General features: G+C 37.6%; 1 protein-coding gene across 5 annotated transcripts in view; it reads left to right on the top strand.

Moving 5' to 3' along the window:
* Positions 1–22880, top strand: part of PLA2G4A (phospholipase A2 group IVA) — a 189157-nt gene that overhangs the window by 64532 nt on the left and 101745 nt on the right. For all 5 annotated transcript variants that reach the window (XM_079928237.1, XM_079928236.1, XM_079928238.1 and 2 more), the window contains one exon: positions 10642–10723. In XM_079928237.1, the coding sequence (XP_079784363.1) occupies positions 10642–10723 (82 nt within the window). The remainder of the gene's footprint in view (positions 1–10641; positions 10724–22880) is intronic.

Below are 22880 nucleotides of genomic sequence, written 5' to 3'. Positions count from 1 at the left end.
TGGCTATTGTAAATAGAGCTGCAATGAACAGCAAATAGCATATTTTTTGTGAGCACTATCAAATTCTAGATAAGTAAGGAAGAGGGCAGTTAGGAATAAGCTTCTAGCCTTTTCCCTATACCAGCCATTCCTTGCCACAAGCCTCTAACCTGAGGCAGAAGTACACACATTCAAAGTAAGGTCCATATTTCTGCTTCTTCACCACAGAGCACAGATTAGAAATCCTTAGAAGGTCACGAAGTTTACTTCTCAGTTCTTGAATTTTGATTTGGTTCTTTTTAAAAACTTCTGAGCCATTTTTTATTCCTTGGCTATTTGGGGTCTTTTGTGTTTCCATACAAATAGTGAAATTTTTTGTTCTAGTTCTGTGAAAAATGCCAGTGGTAGTTTGATAGGGATTGCATTGAATCTGTAGATTGCCTTGGGTAGTATAGTCATTTTCACCATGTCGATTCTTCCAATCCAAGAACATGGTATACCTCTCCGTCTGTTTGTATCATCTTTAATTTCTTTCATCAGTGTCTTATAGTTTTCTGTATACAGGTCTTTTGTCTCTTTAGATTGGTTTATTCCTAGGTAGTTTATTCGTTGTTGCAGTGGTAAATGGGAATGTTCCCTTAATTTGTCTTTCAGATTTTTCATGATTAGTGTCATTAGTGTCTAGGAATGCAAGAGATTTCTGTGCATTAATTTTGTATCCTGCTACTTTACCAAATTCATTGCTTACCTCTAGTAGTTTTCTGGTAGCATCTTTATGATTCTCTGTGTATAGTATCAAGTCATCTGCAAACAGTGACAGCGTTATTTTGTCTTTTCTGATTTGGATTCCTTTTATATTTTTCTGTTCTCTGATTGCTGTGGCTAAAAATTCTAAAAGTATGTTAAGCAATAGTGGTGAGATTGGACAACTTTGGTTTGTTCCTCATCTTAGAGGAAATGGTTTCAGTTTTTCACCATTGAGAATGACGTTGGCTGTGGTTTTGTCATATACGGCCTTTATTATGTTGAGGTAAGTTCCCTCTATGTCTACTTTCTAGAGAGTTTTTGTCATAAATGCGTGTTGAATTCTGTCGAAAGCTTTTTCTGCATCTATTGAGATGATCATATGGTTTTTCTCCTTCAAATTGTTAATATGGTTTATCACATTGATTGATTTGTGTATATTAAAGAATCCTTGCATTCCTGGGATAAACCCCACTTGGTCATGGTATATGATCCTTTTAATGTGCTGTTGGATTCTGTTTGCCAGTATTTTGTTGAGGATTTTTGCATCTATGTTCATCAGTGATATTGGCCTGTATTTTTCTTTCTTTGTGACATCTTTGTCTGGTTTTGGTGTCAGGGTGACGGTGGCCTAGTAGAATGAGTTTGGGAGTGTTCCTCCCTCTGCTATATTTTAGAAGAGTTTGAGAATGATAGGTGTTAGCTCTTCTCTAAATGTTTGATAAAATTTGCCTCTGGAGCCATCTGGTACTGGGCTTTTGTTTGTTGGAAGATTTTTAATCACAGTCTCAATTTCAGTGCTTGTGATTGGTCTGTTTATATTTTCTGTTTCCTCCTGGTTCGGTCTCGGAAGGTTGTGCATTTCTAAGAATTTGTCCATTTCTTCCAGGTTGTGCATTTTATTGGCATAGAGTTGCGTGTAGTAATCTCTCATGATCCTTTGTATTTCTGCAGTGTCAGTTGTTACTTCTCCTCTTTCATTTCTAATTCTATTCATTTGAGTCTTCTCCCTTTTTTTCTTGATGAGTCTAGTTAATGGTCTATGAATTCTGTTTATCTTCTCAAAGAACCAGCTTTTGATTTTATTGATCTTTGCTATTGTTTCCTTCATTTCTTTTTCATTTATTTCTGATCTGATTTTTATGATTTCTTTCCTTCTGTTAATTTTGGGTTGTTTTTGTTCTTCTTTCTCTAATTGCTTTAGGTGTAAGGTTATATTCTTTATTTGAGATGTTTTTTGTTTCTTAAGGTAGGATTGTATTGCTATAAACTTCCCTCTTAGAACTGCTTTTGCTGCATCCCATAGGTTTTGGGTCGTGTGTTTTCATTGTCATTTATTTCTAGGTGTTTTTTGATTTCCTCTTTGATTTCTTCAGTAATCACTTCGTTATTTAGTAGTGTATTGTTTAGCCTCCATGTGTTTGTATTTTTTACATATTTTTCCTGTAATTGATATCTAGTCTTGTAGTGTGGTGGTCAGAAAAGATACTTGATACAATTTCAATTTTCTTAAATTTGCTAAGGCTTGATTTGTGACTCAAAATATGATCTATCCTGGAGAATGTTCCATGAGCACTTAAGAAGAAAGTGTAATCTGCTGTTTTTGTATGGAATGTCCTATAAATATTAATTAAGTCCATCTTGTTTAATGTATCATGTAAAGCTTGTGTTTCCTTATTTATTTTCATTTTGGATGATCTGTCCATCGGTGAAAGTGGGGTGTTAAAGTTCCCTACTATGATTGTGTTACTGTCGATTTCCCCTTTTATGGCTGTTAGCATTTGCCTTATGTATTGAGGTGCTCCTATGTTGGGTGCATAAATATTTACAATTGTTATATCTTCTTCTTGGATTGATCCCTTGATCATTATGTAGTGTCCTTCTTTTTCTCTTGTAATAGTCTTTGTTTTAAAGTCTATTTTGTCAGATATGAGAATTGCTACTCCAGCTTTCTTTTAATTTCCATTTGCATGGAATATCTTTTTCTATCCCATCACTTTCAGTCAGTATGTTTCCCTAGGTCTGAAGTGGGTCTCTTGTAGACAGCATATATATAGGTCTTGTTTTTGTATACATTCAGCCAGTCTATGTCTTTGGGTTGGAGCATTTAATCGATTTACATTTATGGTTATTATTGATATGTATGTTCCTATTACCATTTTCTTAATTGTTTTGCATTTTTATTGTAGGTCTTTTCCTTCTCTTGTGTTTCCTGCCTAGAGAAATTCCTTTAGCATTTGTTTTAAGGCTGGTTTGGTGGTGCTGAAATCTCTTTGCTTTTGCTTGTCTGTAAATGTTTTAATTTCTCTGTCGAATCTAAAGGAGATCCTTGCTGGGTAGAGTAATCTTGGTTGTAGGTTTTCCCTTTCATCATTTTAAATATATTGTGCCACTCCCTTCTGGCTTGCAGAGTTTCTGCTGAAAGATCAGCTGTTAACCTTTGGGGATTCCCTTGTATGTTTTTTGTTGTTTTTCCTGCTTTTAATGTTTTTTCTTTGTACTTTATTTTTGATAGTTTGATCAATACGTGTCTTGGCATGTTTCACCTTGGATTTATCCTGCATGGGAATCTCTGCGTTTCCTGTACTCGATTGACTATTTCCTTTCCCATATTAGGGAAGTTTTCAACTCTGATCTCTTCAAATATTTTCTCAGTCCCTTTCTTTTTCTCTTATTCTTCTGGGACCCCTATAATTCGAATGTTGGTGCATTTAATATTGTCCGTCAGGTCTCTGAGACTGTCCTCAATTCTTTTCATTTTTTCCTTTATTCTGCTCTGCCATAGTTATTTCCACTATTTTATCTTCCAGGTCCCTTATCCATTCTTCTGCCTCAGTTATTTTGCTATTGATTCCTTCTAGAGAATTTTTAATTTCATTTATTTTGTTGTTCATCATTGTTTGTTTGCTCTTTAGCTCTTCTAGGTCCTTGTTATACATCACTTGTGCTTTCCCCATTCTATTTCCAAGATTTTGGATCATCTTTACTATCATTACTCTGAATCCTTTTTCAGGTAGACTGCCTATTTCCTCTTCATTTGTCTGGTCTGATGGGTTTTTACCTTGCTCCTTCATCTGCTGTGTGTTTCTCTGTCTTCTCATTTTGCTTAACTTACTGTTTTTAGGGTCTCATTTTCACAGGCTGCAGGTTCATAGTTCTCAAGTTTTTGGTGTCTGCCCTCAGTGACTAAGGTTGGTTCAATGGGTTGTGTAAGCTTCCTGGTGGGGGGGATTGGTGCCTGTGGTCTGGTGGGTAAGGCTGGATCTTGTCTTTCTGGTAGCAGGACCCCATCCGGTGGTGTGTTTTGCGGTGTCTGTGAGCTTATTATGATTTTAGCAGCCTCTCTTCTAATGGGTGGGGTTGTGTTCCTGTCTTGCTAGTTGTTTAGCTTAGGATGTCCAGCACTGTAGCTTGCTGGTCATTGAGTGGAGCTGTGTCTTAGCGTTGAAATGGAGATATCTGGGAGAACTTTTGTCATTTGATATTACATGGAGCCAGGTGGTCTCTGGTGGTCCAATGTCCTTAACTCAGCTCTCCCTCCTGAGAGGCACAGGCCTCTAACCCAGCCAGAACTCCAATACCCTGTCAGCCACATGGATCAGAAGAAAAGGGAGAAAGAAAGAAAGAATAAAGTAAATTTATTAAAATAAAAGAATTATTAAAAAGTAGAAAAATTAAAAGGTAATAAATAAGGAAAGAAAAAAATAAATAAAAATGGACAGACAGAACCGTAGGACAAATGGTAAAAGAAAAGCTATACAGAGTAAATCACAGAAAGAAGCATACACACTCACAGAAAGAGAAAAAGGAAAAAAATATCTGTATCTATATCTATATATATAAAAAGGAAGAGAGCAACCAAATTAATAACCAAATATACCAATGATAATAAACTCTAAATACTCAACTAAGATAAACATAAAACCAGGAACAAATTAGATGCAGAAAGGAAACCTGAAGTCTACAGTTGCTCCCAAAGTCCACTGCCTCACATTTGGGATGATTCATTGTCTATTCAGGTATTCCAGTGATACAGGTATATCAAGTTGATTGTGAAGATTTAATCCACTGCTCTGGAGGCTACTGGGAGGAATTTCCCTTTCTCTTCTTTGTTTGTACAGCTCCTTGGCCTCTGCTTTGGATTTGGCCTCACCTCTGCGTATAGGTCGCCGGAGGGCATCTGTTTTTCACTCAGAGAGGACGGGGATAAAGGAGAAGCTGATTCAGGGGTTCTGGCTTACTCAGGCCAGGGGGAAGGAGCGGTACAGAATGTGGGGTGAGCCTGCAGTGGCAGAGGCCAACATGACGTTGCAACTGCCTGATGTGTGCCATGTGTTCTTCTGGGGAAGTGGTCGCTGGATCACGGTACCCTGGCAGTGGTGGGCTGCACGGGCTTCTGGGAGGGGAGGTGTGGATAGTGACCCGTGCTTGTACACAAGCTTCTTGGTGGCTGTAGCAGCAGCCTTAGCATTTCATGCCTGTCTCCCGTGTCCACACTGATAGCCACAGCTCACACCCATCTCTGGAGCTTGTTTAGGCAGTGCTCTGATTCCCCTCTCCTTGCGCACCCCAAAACAATGGTCTCTTGCCTTTTAGGCAATTCCAGACTTTTTCCCAGACTCCCTCCCTGCTAGCTGTTGCACACTAGCCCCCTTCAGGCTGTGTTCATGCAGCCAACCCCAGTCCTCTCCCTGGGATCTGACCTCCGAAGCCCGAGCCTCAGCTCCCAGCCCCCGCGCGCCCCGGCGGGTGAGCAGACAAGCCTCTCGGGCTGGTGAGTGCTGGTCAGCACAGATCCTCTGTGCGGGAATGTCTCCACTTTGCCCTGTGCACCCCTATTGCTGCGCTGTCCTCCATGGCTCTGAAGCTTCCCCCGCCCCCCGCCGCCCCCCATCTCCACTAGTGAAGGGACTTCCTAGTATGTGGAAACTTTTCCTCCTTCACAGCTTCCTCCCACTGGTGCAGGTCCCATCTCTATTCTTTTGTCCCTTTTTTCTTTTTTCTTTTGCCCTACCCAGGTATGTGGGGAGTTTCTTTCCTTTTGGGAAGTCTGAGGTCTTCTGCCCGTGTTCAGTAGGTGTTCTGTAGGAGTTGTTCCGCATGTAGATATATTTCTGATGTATTTGTGGGGAGGAAGGTGATCTCCACATCTTACTCTTCCACCATCTTGAAGGTCTCCTCTAGAGAGACTTTAGATCAACTACAGATATAATGCACTAGATTGTAAATATCTGTATAACTTTAATAAATGGAAATAGCCTTTTTTGCTATTAGGTATTGATGTTGATATTATTATTCTCTATAAGTAAAGGAATATAGAAAGAGTAAAGACATTGGGGACAGGAAGACTGGATTCTAATTCAGTTTTAACTTTTACTGTCTGTGAGATACTGGGAAATTACTTAACCTCTCACTTTACTCATCTATAAGTACATATAATAACATCTATTTTATAGGGTTGTTGTGAAAATGAGAATTTGCATCTATTAGAATGTGTAACAGATGGTTCATACTCAATGAATCCTTCTAATAAAAATTTCATCTTTCTGTACCTGTTATTAATAAACATTTGACATATGAATACATTTGTAACAGTTTCAAAAAATGTTAAATAATAGATGAGAATTGCTAATCATTTTTATCCTACGAGGGAGTTTTTCGGCATTTGAAAACCCATGTGGTATTAAATTTCTAGGATATGGAAAAATAGCATAGATGATTTGGGGAGTATGTCCTATTATATATGATAATTATTGAAAAGTTCTCTTTAGTGGGGAAAGCTAATCCCTAAATTGGATTTTCAAGAACATTTGCTTATTCTGTTTCAGGCTCAGATATCATTTGTCTCTCTCTCTCTTTTTTTTTTTTTTTTTTAATGTGGATGTCTAGTTTTTCCAGCACCATTTGATGAAAAGGCTATCTTTTTTCCATTGTATTGCCTTTGCTCCTTTGTAAAAGATCAGTTGACTATATGTGTGTTGGTCTATTTTGGGGCTTTCTATTCTGTTCCATTGATCTAGTTGTTTATTCTTTCATCAATGCCATACTGTTTTGATTACTGTAGCATTATAGTAAGTCTCGATGTCAGGTAGCATCAGTCCTACAAGTGTATTCTTCTCCTTCAACATTATGTTGGTTATTCTGGAGTCTTTTGTCTTTCCATATAAACTTTAGAGTCAGTTTGTTGATATCTACAAAATAACTTGCTGAGATTTTGATTGGGATGGCCTTGAATCTATAGATCAATTTGGAGAGAACTGATATTTTGACAATATTCAGTCTTCTATCCATGAACATGGAATATTTCTCTTTTTATTTAGCTCTTGATTGCTTTCCTTTATCAGAGTTTTGTAGTTTTCCTTATATAGGCCTTGTACATTTTTTTTAGATTTATACCTAAGTTTTTCTTTTTTTGTGTGTGTGGGCAATGCTAATGTAAATGGTATTGTGTTTTAATTTCAAATTCCACCTGTTCATTGTTGGTATATAGGAAAAAGATTGAATTTTGCATATTAAACTTATAACCTACAACCTTGCTATAATCACTTCTAATTCCAGGAGTTTTAAAAATCAATTCACTTGGGTTTTCTACATAGTCAATCATGTCATCTGTGAACAGAGACAGTTTTATTTCTTCCTTCACTATCCATACATCTTATATTTCCCTTTCTTGTCTTATTGCATTAGCTAGGACATCCAGTACAATGTTGAAAGAAGTGGTAAGAGGGGGCATCCTTGTCTTGATCTTTTCAGGAAAACTTCTAGTTTCACACCATTAACTATGATATTGGCTGTAGGATTTTTATAGGTGTTCCTTATCCAGTTGAAAAAATTTCCATCTATTTTTAGGTTGCTGAGAGTTTTCATCATGAATAGGTATTGAATTTTGTCAAATACTTTTTTGTGTCTATTGATATGATCATGTGATTTTTCTTCTTTAGACTGTTAATGTGATGGATTACAATAATTACTTTTCAAATGCTGAACCAGTCTTCCATACCTGGGATAAATACCATGTGGTTGTGGTTACAATTCCTTTTATACATTTTTGGGTTTTATTTGCTAATAGTTTGTTGAGAATTTTTATATCTTTCTTTATGAGAGACATTGGTCTGAAGTTTTCTTTTCTTGCAGTGCCTCTGTATGGTTTTGTTATCAGGATAAACCTGGCTTCATAGAATGAGTTAGGAACTATTCTCTCTACTTCTATCTTCTGGAAGAGATTGGAAAGCATTGGTATAATTTCTTCCTTAAGCATTTGGTAGAATTTACCAGTGAATCCATCTGGGCCTGGTGTTTTCTGTTTTGAAAAGTTAAACTTTGACTCAATTTCTTTATAAACATAGGCCTATTAAGATTGTCTATTTCTACTTGTGTGAATTTTGGCAGATTTTGTCTTTCAAGGAATTGGTCCATTTCATCTAGGTTTTGAAATTGTGGGCTTAGAATTGTTCATAGTGTTCCTTTCTTATTCTTTTAATGTCCATATGATCTGTAATGAACTTCCTTCATTCAATTATGATATTTATAATTTGTGTTCTCTCTGTTTTTTTCTTACTTAGCCTTGCTAAAGGCTTATCAATTTTATCGATCTTTTCAAATTTTGATTTCATTGATTTTCTCTATTGATTTTCCATTTTTAATTTTATTCACTCCTCCAGTTCTTACAATTTTTCTTCTGCTTACTTGGGATTTAATTTGCCCTTCTTTTTCTAGTTTCCTGAAGTAGACACTTAGATGATTGATTTTAGGTCTTTCATATATATGTATGTATATATGTATACACACACACACACACACACACACACACACATATGTTTCAGTGCTGTAAATTTCCCTCTAAGCACTACTTTCACTGCATCCCGCTAAACTTTGATAAATTGTCGTTGCATTTTCATTTAGTTCCAAATATTTAAAAATTTCTCTTGAGACTTCTTGTTTGACATTTATGTTATTTAGTAGTTGTTTAATCTCCAAGTACTTTGTGATTTTTTTAGCTATTATTCTGTTACTGATTTTTAGTTTAATTCCATTGTGAGAGTAGACATTGAAGTTTTGTTCCATGTTAGCTTAAGAATAATATGTATTCTGCTGCTGTTGGATGAAGTAGTCTGTAAGTGTTAATTATATCTAGTTGACTGATGGTGCTGTTGAGTTCAACTCTGTCCTTACTGATTTTCTGCCTACTGCATCTGTTCATTTCTGATAGAGGGGTGTTGAAGTTTCTAATTATGATAGTGGATTCTCTCTCTTTTTTTATTTGGCTACAGCGCGGCATGCAGGATCTTAGTTCCCCAGCCAAGAATGAACCTGTACCCCCTGCAGTGGAAGCATGGAGTTCTAATCACTGGACCGCCAGGGAATTCTCTGGATTCTCTCTCTCTTTCTCTGTTTTTTTTTTTTTTTTTTTTGGTGGGAGGAGTGCATGTGATTTTTGGTTGTAGTATAAGGCAATATGCCTTTTTTTAAGCACTCATTTTTTTATGATTGATAATTTCATGTATGTAGAATAAAACTTTGGCAATTCAGAGCCCTTCTGAAAATAGAAGGCATTTCTCTTTGACTTTAATAAAAATTACCTTGAAAGATTTTATATGCTTCTCTGCCTTTTTAAACAAGGTATGCTCATTATTCATGACTTCACCTCTTCTTGATGCTGTGTTATAAATCTGGACATATATTACTCTGTTGATAGAGTGATATCTTCAGAAACTGTTGAATGCTGTATAACTTTTGCTCCTATATCCCACTATTGCTGGTCCTTATGAGTCCACTTTTATAATTTTTTTCTGCCTCCTTACTTTTAGACTCACTTCTCAGTATTGTCAGTATCTTAGCTTCTTTTTAATTAGTTATGGACTTTTTTTTTTTTTTTTTTGCGGTACGCGGGCGTCTCACTGTTGTGGCCTCTCCCGTTGCGGAGCACAGGCTCCGGATGCGCAGGCTCAGCGGCCATGGCTCACGGGCCCAGCCGCTCCACGGCATGTGGGATCTTCCCGGACCGGGGCACGAACCCGTGTCCCCTGCATCTGCAGGCAGACTCTCAACCACTGCGCCACCAGGGTAACCCAGTTATGGACGTTTTAACAAGTTAAGCAAGTCTATTAAAATTATGAAAGGTAGGAGTAACTTATAAATGTGGGCCTCTCCTAAGATTAAACAAAAATGCTTGAGCTTTAGATAAAGATTTTGTAATCGTTTCAGTTGCTCAGAGAACTTTGTGAGTTTCCGCTTTCCCATTCTGTTTTGGTGAGTAGAATCATTTGAGAACTAATATCCAGTTACGTGAAGTGTTTAATAAAGTCTTCTACCTGTTAATACTTCTTATGTGCATGCAAGCTATTAGGCTAATAGAAACTTTTAACATTGTCACATATGGTTTTAACAAATAAATTAAAATTAATATAAGTAGCTTGCTGGTTATTGCTTTGGATCCGAAGGATTTTGAAAACTGCTCTGGAAATGTTATACCAAAAAAAGACTTTCATTGAACAGTAACAATAAAAACAAACACATTTAGATAATGCAAACATCTTGCTCTGACTTCACCTTTCTAAGGCAGGTCTTGCTTATCACCTAGTACAAAGCCTGATTGTGCGCCTAGAAAGCCTGCAGTCCTGATTTACATTTTTCCCAAGGGCTTGGTAAACCCTGTAAAGCAGGGACTGCAAAGAAGTCCTAACAGTCAAGCTGCAGTGACATTTTAAAGCATGATATAAACTTCTCAATCATTCTGTGCCAGAGAGAGGAAAGGATCAAAAAAGGAAAAGCCTCATGATCAAAGAATGTTTCTGGTATGCATGTTACTTCCTTTCAACTGGAGTATTTTCAATTAGTCTCAAGGAAACAATGAAAACAATTTACCTGGATCCTATATTACAGGCTTATTTTAAATTCATTATGAATTTTTTTTTCCAGGTGGAGCACCATTATTCCCACAAGTTCACAGTAGTGGTGTTACGTGCCACAAAAGTAACAAAGGGGGCCTTCGGTGACATGCGTAAGTGCCCTTATTTGCTTTTCTGTTGAAAATACGTAATTATGATTCACTCTTCAGTTGCCTGAGTTCCTTGACAAACCTGGGGCTGTCCCTTTTTCAGATGTGATAATCTTTGTCTACATCTTTGAATGATAACATTTTGAATGGTTCTCTGATGCTCTTTTATCTGTCAGAATAGTGTTTTACCTTGACTTTACATTAATTGGGAGTACTTGGGATCAGATAAAATGACTGTCCTAGGACAGAGTTTTGGATTTCAAAGACATTTCCATTCTATTTTGGAAAGATGGCCGAGTTAAGACTTTAAACTAGCTGCCTCTGTGAGGTATTGTGCCTTTGGATTTTTTAAAAATGCAGTTTAATTCTTATGGCTTTAAGTGTGTTCATTATGTGTGCAAATAGCTATAGAAACTGGTGTGGGACAGCTTGAAATGATATGAACCAAAGCCTGAGGATAATGTTGAATTAATTTGGTGGCAGTATCCTTCCACGTTTTAAAATGCAGTTTTCCTGGTTAATCTTACCATGCAAATGACTAGGGGTCGTGGAGCTGGGAATACAAAGAAGGATGGATAAGTATTGTGATAACGCATTGGGTAAAGTTGTAGATTATTGCTAAAATATGGGAATGGCCATTTACCCCTCAGGACGGGTTTGGGGGAAAGAATGGAGATTGCAATTTACCAGTCTGGGGAACAGGGAAGTCTTTCTGGCTGAAATGGCATTTACACTGGTTCTTGAAGGAAGAAAATCTTAGTGCTGAGAGCAGGGAGAATCCCAGGCAGAGAAAACAGCATGTTCAAAGGCGAGCGAAGGGCAGATTGCTTGTGAGGTCCCAAACTGTTAGAGACACACAGCAAAGGTGAAAGAGGACAGGCACTCATACAACAAGACTGAGATTTTATCAGAAATGCAGTGGGAAGAATTTGATGGCATTTGAGTCACAAGTCACAGGATTGGCTCTTTATTTAAAAAAATATTTGTTCTGGCCATAGTATGTTAAATATATTGGAGGTGACTATAGAGTATGCTTTTTATATTTAAGAATAGGAGGGAAAGCAGAAACTAACACACCATTGTAGAGCAATTATACTCCAATAAAGATGTTAAAAAAAAAGAATAGGAGGGACTTGAGCTTGTTGAAATCGCAATTAAAATGGGCCCATAGAGAGAGGTTAAATATTAAGGAATGAAGAATTTGGGCTCTGGGCTCAAGCCTTCAGTGAATGAAGGGTGTCCAGGAAGTTGGTAAAAGTTGGAAGGAGGGGGCCGGGAGGTGGAATCTAATGGTAAGAGTTTTTGATTAGCAGTGCTTCTCAGGAGAGGTGACGGGAGCAAGGACAATTTCTTCACATCTAGTCTGGACCAGGGGTTTATTTTCTAAATTTTATCTCATACATCAATCTACCCCATTTAATCACTCCTTTGCCAAAGATTTTCTTAAGTTATTCTTTTGCTTTTTATAATTCTTTGCATTTTCATCAATTAAACGAGAGTTCACTGGAGAAAGGCTCCTGTGAAAGAGAAGCCAGGGACTTCCCTGGTGGCACAGTGGTTAAGAATCCGCCTGCCAATGCAGGGGACACGGGTTCAAGCCCTGGTCTGGGAAGATCCCATATGCCGCGGAGCAACTAAGCCCGTGCACCCCAACTACTGAGCCTGCGCTCTAGAGCCTGTGAGCCACAACTACTGAGCCCATGTGCCACAATTACTGAAACCCACGCACCTAGAGCCTATGCTCTGCAACAAGAGAAGCTGCCGCAATGAGAAGCCCGCGGACCGCAACGAAGAGTAGCCCCTGCTTGCCGCAACTAGAGAAAGCCTGCACACAGCAACAAAGACCCAACGCAGCCAAAAATAAATAAATAAAATAAATAAATTTATTTTTTAGAAAAAAGAAAAAAGAGAATCCAAATTGGAAGCCATACACTACCAAATGTAAAATAGATAGCTAGTGGGAAGCAGCCGCATAGCACAGGGAGATCAGCTTGGTGCTTTGTGACCACCTAGAGGGGTGGGATACGGAGGGTGGGAGGGAGATGCAAGAGGGAGGGGATGTGGGGATATATGTATACATATAGCTGATTCACTTTGTAATAAAGCAGAAACTAACACAATATTATAAAGCAATTATACTCCAATAAAGATGTTAAAAAAATGATTAAAAAAAAAAGTGGTACCCCCCATGACCTTGAGAAAAGCACATGCCTTAAAACTCTAGAGGTTGTACCGTTAGTAAAGCCATTCATAATTCAACTAAAGGCTGTGTCCGTGATTCGCCAACCATGCAAGTTACTGACCTTTGACTATCAGTGCAGAGCTCTGTCTTAGAGAGAGAATGGTTTTTACCATGCTTGAGATGAGTCCTATAACAAGTCAAATTCTACTCTGAGTCACCTTCAACTGGTCTGGATCTGATTTCTTAGCTACTTTCCCCATAGGCCCCAGGCACTTTGCCTGTGCTTATTTATTGTAATTAGGACAAGGAAGAGAGTAATGCTGCAAGTGTCATTTTAAATCTATTTGAGTTGATATTGATAATATTACTTAAAAATGAACATGAGATATTAATTCATCTAATGAAATAGGGAACAGGTACGTTTTAGATCCCCACAGTGTACACAACACAGGTTGGACCCTTGATTTCCAAAAAGCTTTCTTTTTATGTTTTTAATTTTTATTCTTTTGGCTACACCTCACAGCTTGTGGGATCTTAATTCCCAGACCAGGGATTGAACCCTGGCCCTGGCAGCGAGAGCACGGAGTCCTAACCACTGGACTGCCAGGGAATTCCCGAAAGCTTCCTTTTTAAAGTGAAGGACGCTTGGAAGGAATAGCCACTGGAGATTAATCACTGTTGGAGAAAGGATAGTGTTGTGACATTCTGTTAACATTTTTATTCAGCATTTGTAATTTGATTTTATTTTTCTTGAATTAAATTTTTTTTGGGGGGAAGGAGATCATTGCCAACCCTTGATATCACCTTGATGAGTTTACAGGAAATCAGGAGGAGATAAAAAGAACAAAAGAGAGTCTTAGAGAAATAAATTCAATGATAAGGTTGGTAAGAAAAAGTAGAGGGACAATATACAATGCCAAACGATTTTATTTTTGAGAAGTTGTAGGTGATTATAGTGAGAAAAGGCATGGGTGTTAGCTGTCACTTTTCTAAGAGGAGTTTTGATGATATTACTTGCCGAGCTTGATCTATACAGATTACCAAGTAAGCAGAATTTGGGATGTTTGTATACAGAAGTTCTTTAAAGATAGACAAGGATAGAACGGTGAACAATGTCCTAAGATCTGAAAAGAATGATAGAAAATTACCCTCTCTTCTGTTGTTGACAGTGTCTACATTTATCTAAAAAGGCAAATTTCCATAAAGTTTTGCATATTGGTAAAGAATGACAGATTACTATTTGGTTTTTCAGCTTTACCTGTGTACGTAGGGGCTTTCTCAAGGGTGCCACATGAATCAAATAGTTGACACCTATATCTGCTTTACTTTTGAAAAAAATTTTTTGGCTACACTGCGCAGCTTGTGGGATCTTAGTTCCCTGACCGGGAATCGAACCTGCACCCCCTGCAGTGGAAGCCTGGCGTCTTAACCACTGGACCGCCAGCGAAGTCCTATATCTGTTTTTTTTTAAAATATAATACCAAGATTTTATTTTTATTATTCATCCTATTCTAACTAGCTTCTTTTAGAAATACCATACTGCATTGCTAGAACATCATAATACAGTCAGCAGCACCCCGTAAACTATCTTTAGAGGAGTCAGAGCTGACATTTGAATCATAACATCTCACTCATTTCCTGGTTTTCACCTCAGAGCACTGGGCAAGCCAAGAACAAGACAGCCCCTTCCCAGACATCCTTGCTAATCTCAGTTTGTTCAAATGTATCATGTACGTTTGTTCCCATTGCCCTGGTGCCAGCCCTTCCCTGTATTCTTATGCTCACATCATATGAAGAGGTAGTTTGAAGTTCAAATTTGCATCTGACTCACCATAGTCTTATTTTAAAAAGAAGTAGTTTGCATATACCCATATGAATATAGTGTACTCGTTCCCTCATGTACATAAATATACTCTTCCTCTCATATACATAGATATATCCTAAATATTTTAATATGGTTTAATGCTCCCTCAACTTACTAATCTGTGATTTTATTTAGGACATTTCTAAGAACCCAGGCAGGGTAACTCTACATACCCTGCTTTTCATTACTCTAATATTGTGAATACTATTTCCCTCTCCCCTGCAAAGAGCTTTGGTTGAGTTGTGTACTATAAGTGTGTTGACTGCAAGAAGTTTGGATAAATGCTTATTGTTACTGAGAACCCGGCTGTTCTAGTATTCTTTTCTGAATCAAACATTTCCCTGACGTCAGTTGTGACTGAACATGAATTTTGGTTTACTAAACAAAGGAAGTTTAAATTGTCATCTTTCACATATTGTCAAAGAATGTAAGTACAAAAACAGGGTGATACAAACAGAATGGAAGACTTTTAAAATATTCTAGACCACCTGACTTCTGGTGGGGATTCAGGAAGAACCTTGGGTTTGTACCCCCTCGTGGTCTTGAGGAAGGAAGAAACACACTGGCTTCACTCCTACCTTCAGGGGTGATGTGGAGTCGAGGATGAATCAGCATCAGTACTGATGCGGGACTTGTGATCTGGGGGATGCACGTGGACCATGTGGAGCATCTGTAAGATTGTTCAAACTAAACATGAAAGTTCGTTTACAAATTTTTTTTTTACTATCGATTTTTACTACCTATTCATATATAAACCAGGCATCAGATACTAATTATTTGCAAGTGTTCGATTCTTTTTGAATCATTCTGTGTTCTTTTTTATGTCTTTCAGTCCTATGGAGTAATTACTGTAAGAGTTCACACATCACTGTGTAGTGAAACGAATATTCTCCACATTACTCAGGTCCATGAAATCTCACCTATATGATTTTTCTAAATTGCATTAATTTTCCTAAATCGCATTAATCGCACCTATTCACTAGAATAGGTGGGGGAGTGTAGGTGATCTCCCCCTCCCCAGGGTCCTACAGGTATTCTAGGCACTTAGAGTTGCCTGTAAATTAGGAGTGGGTCCTGCCATAAGCCTTGGTGGCTGCTATCATTGGCATCCAACCTTCGGCTAAATGTTGTTTGCATGGATCCTGGCTTTCCACTTTTGGCAAGCACTGGGACAGCTCTCAGAGTAGTCTTCCCAGTGATCACATGCCACGCCAGAGAGACTCTACCCCTGAGCTCAAGGCAACGGTGCTTAGAGTCCAGACTCCATGACCATCCTGTAGTCATCACGCCACCCACAGTGCACCAGAAGCATGACTTTCCAACACTTGTAGAAACTTAAGAAAACCCAAACACATTTGAGTTTTAAGAAAGTAGCCCTGTTACCTCCAGTCTTGTCTCTCCAAAGCAGCAGTCTCAAATCCCCTCACCTCGAGACCATCCAGAGGATTAAGCCTCTTCAAAGGACATGACTCTCAACACAAAGTGTTAATAATTCCCTGGGAAAGGAAGTTAGAATTCATCCTTCCTATTTGCACATGTTGGGATAAGAGGCATAGTGTTGAGTCTGTATGTAGAGAAACATCATCTATGTAATCTGAGAATCTTTGTTAGGAGCAAGGGCAATGTAGAAATTACTATGAAAATACATTACCCTCTCCTGTAGCCATTCCTGAATTCCATGGTCATCAGAATCTCCAGGGAGGAGGCAGAATATATTTATGAAAGAACATGGTCTTCAGAGGCAAAGCACTACTTACTGGTCTTGTGTCTTCAGGCAAGTTTCCTCTCTGTCTTCTTTTTCTCATCTTAGAGACATTGAGAGAATTCAATGAGTTGACATATGTGAAGCATTACATGCCTCACGCATAGTAATTGCTCAATGAATATTATCTGTTATTGTTAACATGATTTCAGATATCAACATAAGAAGACATTTATTTCTTAAATATAATCTTTGTATGAGCCAAAGTATTTTCTATTTGGGTAGTTTGTGCACTTGAGATTATTTTCAGTTTTTCACCTTGGAAACAAGAAATTTCCATTCTGAATTTCTGTGTTGAGCAGATTATTGGATCCTTCATTTTTTCAGCTCGAGAGAAACAGTAGAATGGTACTTCCACTGTCTTTTTGATACTCTTGGGCACAATTCACTCCTTTGCTCCCCTGACAGCTATCCAGACCTCTGCTTAACACCTCTCTCATGTGGGACTTCCCTGGTGGTCCAGTAGTTAGGGATCCACGCTTCCACTGCAGGGTGGTGGGGGCCCAGGTTCCATCCCTGGCCTGGGAACTAAGATTCTTCAAGCCATACAGTACAGCCAAAAAAACAACCAAACAAACAAAAAAAGCAAAACAAAAAATGCCCCATGAAACACTTGTCACATGTATTTTGGGGCCTATTTCTTCTTCACTTTTTAGAGAATAAGTGCTTAGTCTTGAGCCTGGTATAGTAGGAAAATCTCAGAGAATTTTGGATGAATGAATAAAATACATAAATATGTGTAACTATACCTTTCTTCTAGGATATTGCTTCCTGTTTTGCGTCAATGAAGAGAGAATTAAAAAAATAATTTTATACTCCATTTTTGTAGATTATAAATACCGCTCTGATTTCTATCCATAAGCTATCTAGAGTTTTCATGGGTTTCAAATTTTATAACATCTTGGATTAATTTATAACATAATTAATCTTTTCTTGGATTAATTATGAAGTTGCAAATATTCTTTTTTATAAATGACCCTGCTGCTCTCATCTTTTCTGAATCAAACATTTCCCTGACGTCAGTTGTGACTGAACATGAATTTTGGTTTACTAAATATTTTTGTAATGTTTTTGAGTATCCACCCACGATTCTAAAAAATCTGAAATAACTTCCTAGGGGGCTTTTTATGGAAAATAATTTCAAGATGAGTAAAGTATTCCAGAATGCATGCCCCCCTCTTATCTCTTGTCTTGTATTTTCTGTGTGGTAGGGAAATAGAATGTGTTAGGAAGGCACTCCTCTTCCTCACTCATTTAGAATGTCATGCAGTTTATTAAGCTGTCAAATGGTTTTGTGAGTACGGTTAGTCTTTTTTCCTTTCTATTTAAATTTCAGTAGATTTTTTTGTTTGTTTACATGTATGTATTTATGTGTTTTAGGTCTGATAAATGTAGTGAATGATACTATTTTATGATATTTTGTTAACATCAATTGATCTTTGTGTGAATTTTCACCACATTTATTCAATAGGATAAATGGAGCTATATTCCAGTGGTATATTTGGCAGTAATGCAGGTTCCTGTCAAAGTGAAGAGTACGTCACCAGTACTAATAGGGACACAATCCACATATTCTCTTTTTATTTTTTCAAGACCTATTAGTGATGGATCCTACTCATTTAGTCTGCCAGGGAATTGGCTCATTTAGTTCTTTATCGCATATATCTTACACTTGAGCTTCTTCATCCTAAAATAGTTTTTATATTTCTCATATATATACTTTAACATGTTAATGTTCTACAATTTCTTTAGTTTTCTAAAATTAAAGAAAACAAACTTAATTTAAAAAACTTTTTTAAAGCTGAGTGATATGCCGCCTTCTCACCATGTGTTAAGTAAACGCTCTTTGCCAGAAATCATATACCACTTCTATATTGAACAGGTGCAATTAATACCTAATGGAATTAAATTAAAAAACAGGTTAAATGTTTCTTAAATTTCCAAAGAAAAGTATGCTATTAAAGTTTTTATTTCAAAGAGAAAAACTCTCCTGGTCTAAAATTTATGGGAAAACTCTTATCATGTATGTTATTTTAGTATATTTTAATATTTTAACTGTTTTCTTAAAAATAAAATTATATGACATAGAGATTGAAATGACTAAACTTAGCTGAGGTATAGCCTGAGGGGTCCTGTAAATTTTACTGATTCTTTGGAAGCACTTTTCCATTCTTACTCCTCATTTGATGTATCAGTATGTTTTTTATAAAATATTTTAGATAAAATCCTAGACAAAATTATTTTAAGTTTATGTACAAGGGTAATCTAAGCCTCCAGATGCAAAATGAAATAACAGTTTTGAAATTTTAACTTTGAAAAAGACATGTTAAAGAAATAAAACCCATTGCTTATCCCAGCAAGGCTCCATCATTCTTTTTTTTTTTTTTTTTTTTTTTTTTTGCGGTACGTGGGCCTCTCACTGTTGTGGCCTCTCCCGTTGCGGAGCATAGGCTCCGGACACGCAGGCTCAGCGGCCATGGCTCACGGGCCCAGCCGCTCCGCGGCATGTGGGATCTTCCCGGACCAGGGCACGAACCCGTGTCCCCTGCATCGGCAGGCGGACTCTCAACCACTGCGCTACCAGGGAAGCCCCAAGCCTCCATTATTAATGTCGTCAATAAATGCTGAGCATCTGCTATGTACTTGGTACTTATTCAGTGTCTTGAAGAAGTACAAAAGAAAAAAAAATGAATGCAATACTTAACGCTTGATAACTTTACTGAGTTCCTGTTTCATACCAGCAGGGAAGTATGGCTTAATGGTTAGGACAAGGACTCTGGACCGGCTTACTTGGATTCACATCTCCCTTCTCCTTTATTAACCGTATGAATTTGGGCAAGTTATTTAGCTTTCCTAGGTCTCAATTTCCTCAACATTAAATGTAGGGTAATAATTATACCTTCCTCCTAGATTTTTTTTTAATTGAAGTATAGTTGATTTACAATATTGTGTCAGTTTCAGGTGTACAGCAAACTGATTGTTATACATACATTTATATGTTTTTTTCAGATTCTTTTCCCTTATAGGTTATTATAAAATATTGAGTATAGTTCCCTGTGCTATACAGTAGGACCTTGTTGGTTATCTGTTTTATATACAGTAGCATGTATATGTTAATCCCAAACTCCTAATTTATCCCTCCTCCTCCCTCCTATAATTTTTAATGAGGACTAAATTAGATTATGAAGTGCTTAGAAAAGTACTTGATGCATAATGTACACAGTGTGTTTGTTAAATGAACAAAAATGCTAAGCAGAGGTCTTAAGACTTATATTTCATTTACTCATTTCAGTCACACTACGAGATATGTGATTTTTTTTTTTTTTTTCGGTACGCGGGCCTTTCACTGTTGTGGCCTCTCCCGTTGCGGAGCACAGGCTCCGGACGCGCAGGCTCAGCGGCCATGCCTGATTGGCCCACTGGCACGTGGGATTTTCCCGGACCGGGGCACGAACCTGTGACTCCTGCATCGGCAGGCGGACTCTCAACCACTGTGCCACCAGGGAAGCCCGAGATATGTGATCTTTTAATTTTAATTTTACCAGTGTAGGGATTTGTTTAAAGACATTAAATAAATAGTCCCAAATCACACAGCTCTTCTCTTTTGGGGCTAGAACTCAAGCCTGTCTCGCTCCAGTGTCTACTCGTGCAGCAGTTTTGCCTTTGAGCTACTTATGGTCTAGCTAGGAAGATGAAATGGGTGTAAATAACTATTTGGAAAGTCAATCCAAGAGAGTATATACTCAGTAATTGTGTGTTTATATTATACAGTATTACTAATTTTGAAAAGTGTTGACATTAAGCTTCTGAGAAGACTTTATAGCTTGAATAGAGACTGAGATGGGTTTTATAACTTAAGTAGAGTACTAATGTATGGAATGGTTGTGGGACATTTCAATTTGGAAATAAAATAAGAAAATATTTTAAAAATAGGATTGATATAACACTTCTAATTACATTATTTAGGGAATTTGGCTAACTTTTAATGGTTTGCCTTAGGAATAAATGTCAGGTAGCAGGGATAATGCCCTGCCTTAGTGCAGTGTTTCTAAACTGGGGATCAGTTTTGTTCCCAGGCACATTGGGCAATATCTGGAGACATTTTTATTTTTATATTTTATTTTTTTTAATTTTTTGGCCACACTGCAAGGTATGTGGGATCTTAGTTCCCAGACCAGGGATGGAACCTGCGCCCCCTACATTGGAAGCATGGAGTCTTAACCAATGGACTGCCAGGGAAGTCCCTGGAGACATTTTTAGTTGTCACAGTTGGGGGATCCTACTGGCATTTAGTGGGTAGAGGTCACAGACAGTACCCCAGAGCAAAGGATCATCTAGCCCCAAATGTCAATAATGTCAAGGTTAAGAACTCCTGTTTTAATGAAAAAGAATTATTCTTACATAGAGTGGAATCCAAATATATAGCTAAAAATTAATAATATGAATAAGTTAATATGTTTTACAATACTACATAAGAACTTCTGGAGAATTACTCTCTCTCCAACCTAAAGGGATTCCAAGAAACATCCCTCGGTTATAAATCTTTAAACCATTCCAAGCAGAAATACTGATAACAGAAGTATTTTTGTTTCCTTCCAAAAAGGTATCATAGAGATTTAAGTAAAAGGGCAATGCAGGCAACAACAAAATTTTCTGTTCTGTTTTAGATCTGCATTTAACTTTCTTTGGGTCATTTTCCATGTGTCTTTCTCTGTTCTCTCATGAATATCAGCATTCTTTATAATAAGTCACTTTAACTGTACGCTGGGTGGTAGCCTGCTTCATTACTATAGTAAGTCAATTGTTAGTACAAAATGTACCAAGTCGATTGTGAGTAGATGCTATAGACTTTCTTCCTGGCATCCATTTGGCTGATGGTACATTGTGATAGCTTCATGTTCATTTACAAAAGGAAACATGTGACACTGAGAAAATACCATGCTAGGTCAGAGGCTGTGAGCAAAAGGAAAATGAAAAATAGGAGGCGTTCAAACCGGAGACTCTGCCTGATAAAGGGATCCCAAAACAGTGTTAACAGAATGGCTTCGTACTTTCAAATGAGGAAAAGGCATTCTGTGATTGAGTTCCTAGACAATGCTGCCTTGGTATAAGGGTTTTGCACTTCTCTCTCCAATATATAGAGAATTACAGCCAAAGTTCTGTTTTACTAAACCACACTGAATTTTTCACTAACGTTTCCAGCTTCTGCATTTCCAGCAATTTGCAGGGACTGCCCTTCAGCACCTATAGCCATAACAATTCCAATTTTGAGCCCATTCTGGAGGGAGCAGGGGCTGCTACTCATAAATAAGTCCTTTGGCACTTTACCCTATTCCTTAGAGTTATTAGGAAGGCACACTGGGATTTGAAGGTCTGTTTGTTTGTTCATTTATTTACTTTCACATTTAGTACTTGGACATAAAGGTTAAATACAAATGCACTTGGAAAAACAAAACCGATATTGATCTGTTAAATGTTTGACATTGATATTTGTATATTAAAATACAAATAAATGGGGCGGGACAAAGCACTAGGAAGGTTGAGACATACTAACAAAGAGTAAAAAGAAGTTAGGGGAGATTGTTGTGCCTATAGTAAAGGTCACCTCTTCTACAGTATTGCTCAGGGCTAGTCCATCACCCATTACTTCAATAATATTTATTATGTCCCTATAATGTTTCAGACTTTGTGCTAGACTCTTGGATCCAATAGTAATTTGGAAGGATGTGGTTTCTGCTATCATGAAGTTTACAGTTTAATAGAGGCAAAAATAGGTAAGAGTTGTTAGTGTTGGTATATTTGAAAGAACAAGGAATTTGGCTTCAGAAAGACTAGGTTAAACTCCTGTTTCTAAATGACCTTTTGCTCAACTTACTAAATGCCTCAAGGGAGTCTCAATTCCCTTACCTACAAGTTGAGAATACTAATACCTAAATCAGCAAGTTGAAGTGGAATTATTTTTATGCAGATTTACATAGATGAGGCTACTAGGAGACATGATTGGCAGTGGCCAATTTAACCCGATAGGAAAATAGAACAACTAGTTGACTTATGAACTAGATAAGGGAAGCATAGAGAGAACATCTCATTCCACCCATCCTTTAAGTGTACAGTCTTTGGACCCTTATCTTGGATAGTCTTAGGACAAGGACAACAACTTGAATAACATTTAGTTATGAATTACTAGTGTTTAGTTATCAGCTAAAACGTCAAATGAAAACACAATGATACACATAAGTAAAAGAGAAGCAATGTTCTCTTGGACAGAACAGATACTTCTGCCACCAGTATGACTGTGTGGAATGTTTGAAATGTGTGGATTTCAGAGGTGCTCCGTGGCCTGAATGTTGAC

Source organism: Stenella coeruleoalba, assembly GCF_951394435.1.
Source record: "Stenella coeruleoalba genome assembly, chromosome: 1".
In the NCBI taxonomy this organism is placed as follows: Eukaryota; Metazoa; Chordata; class Mammalia; order Artiodactyla; family Delphinidae; genus Stenella; species Stenella coeruleoalba.
This window is presented reverse-complemented; position numbering and strand designations above follow the sequence as displayed.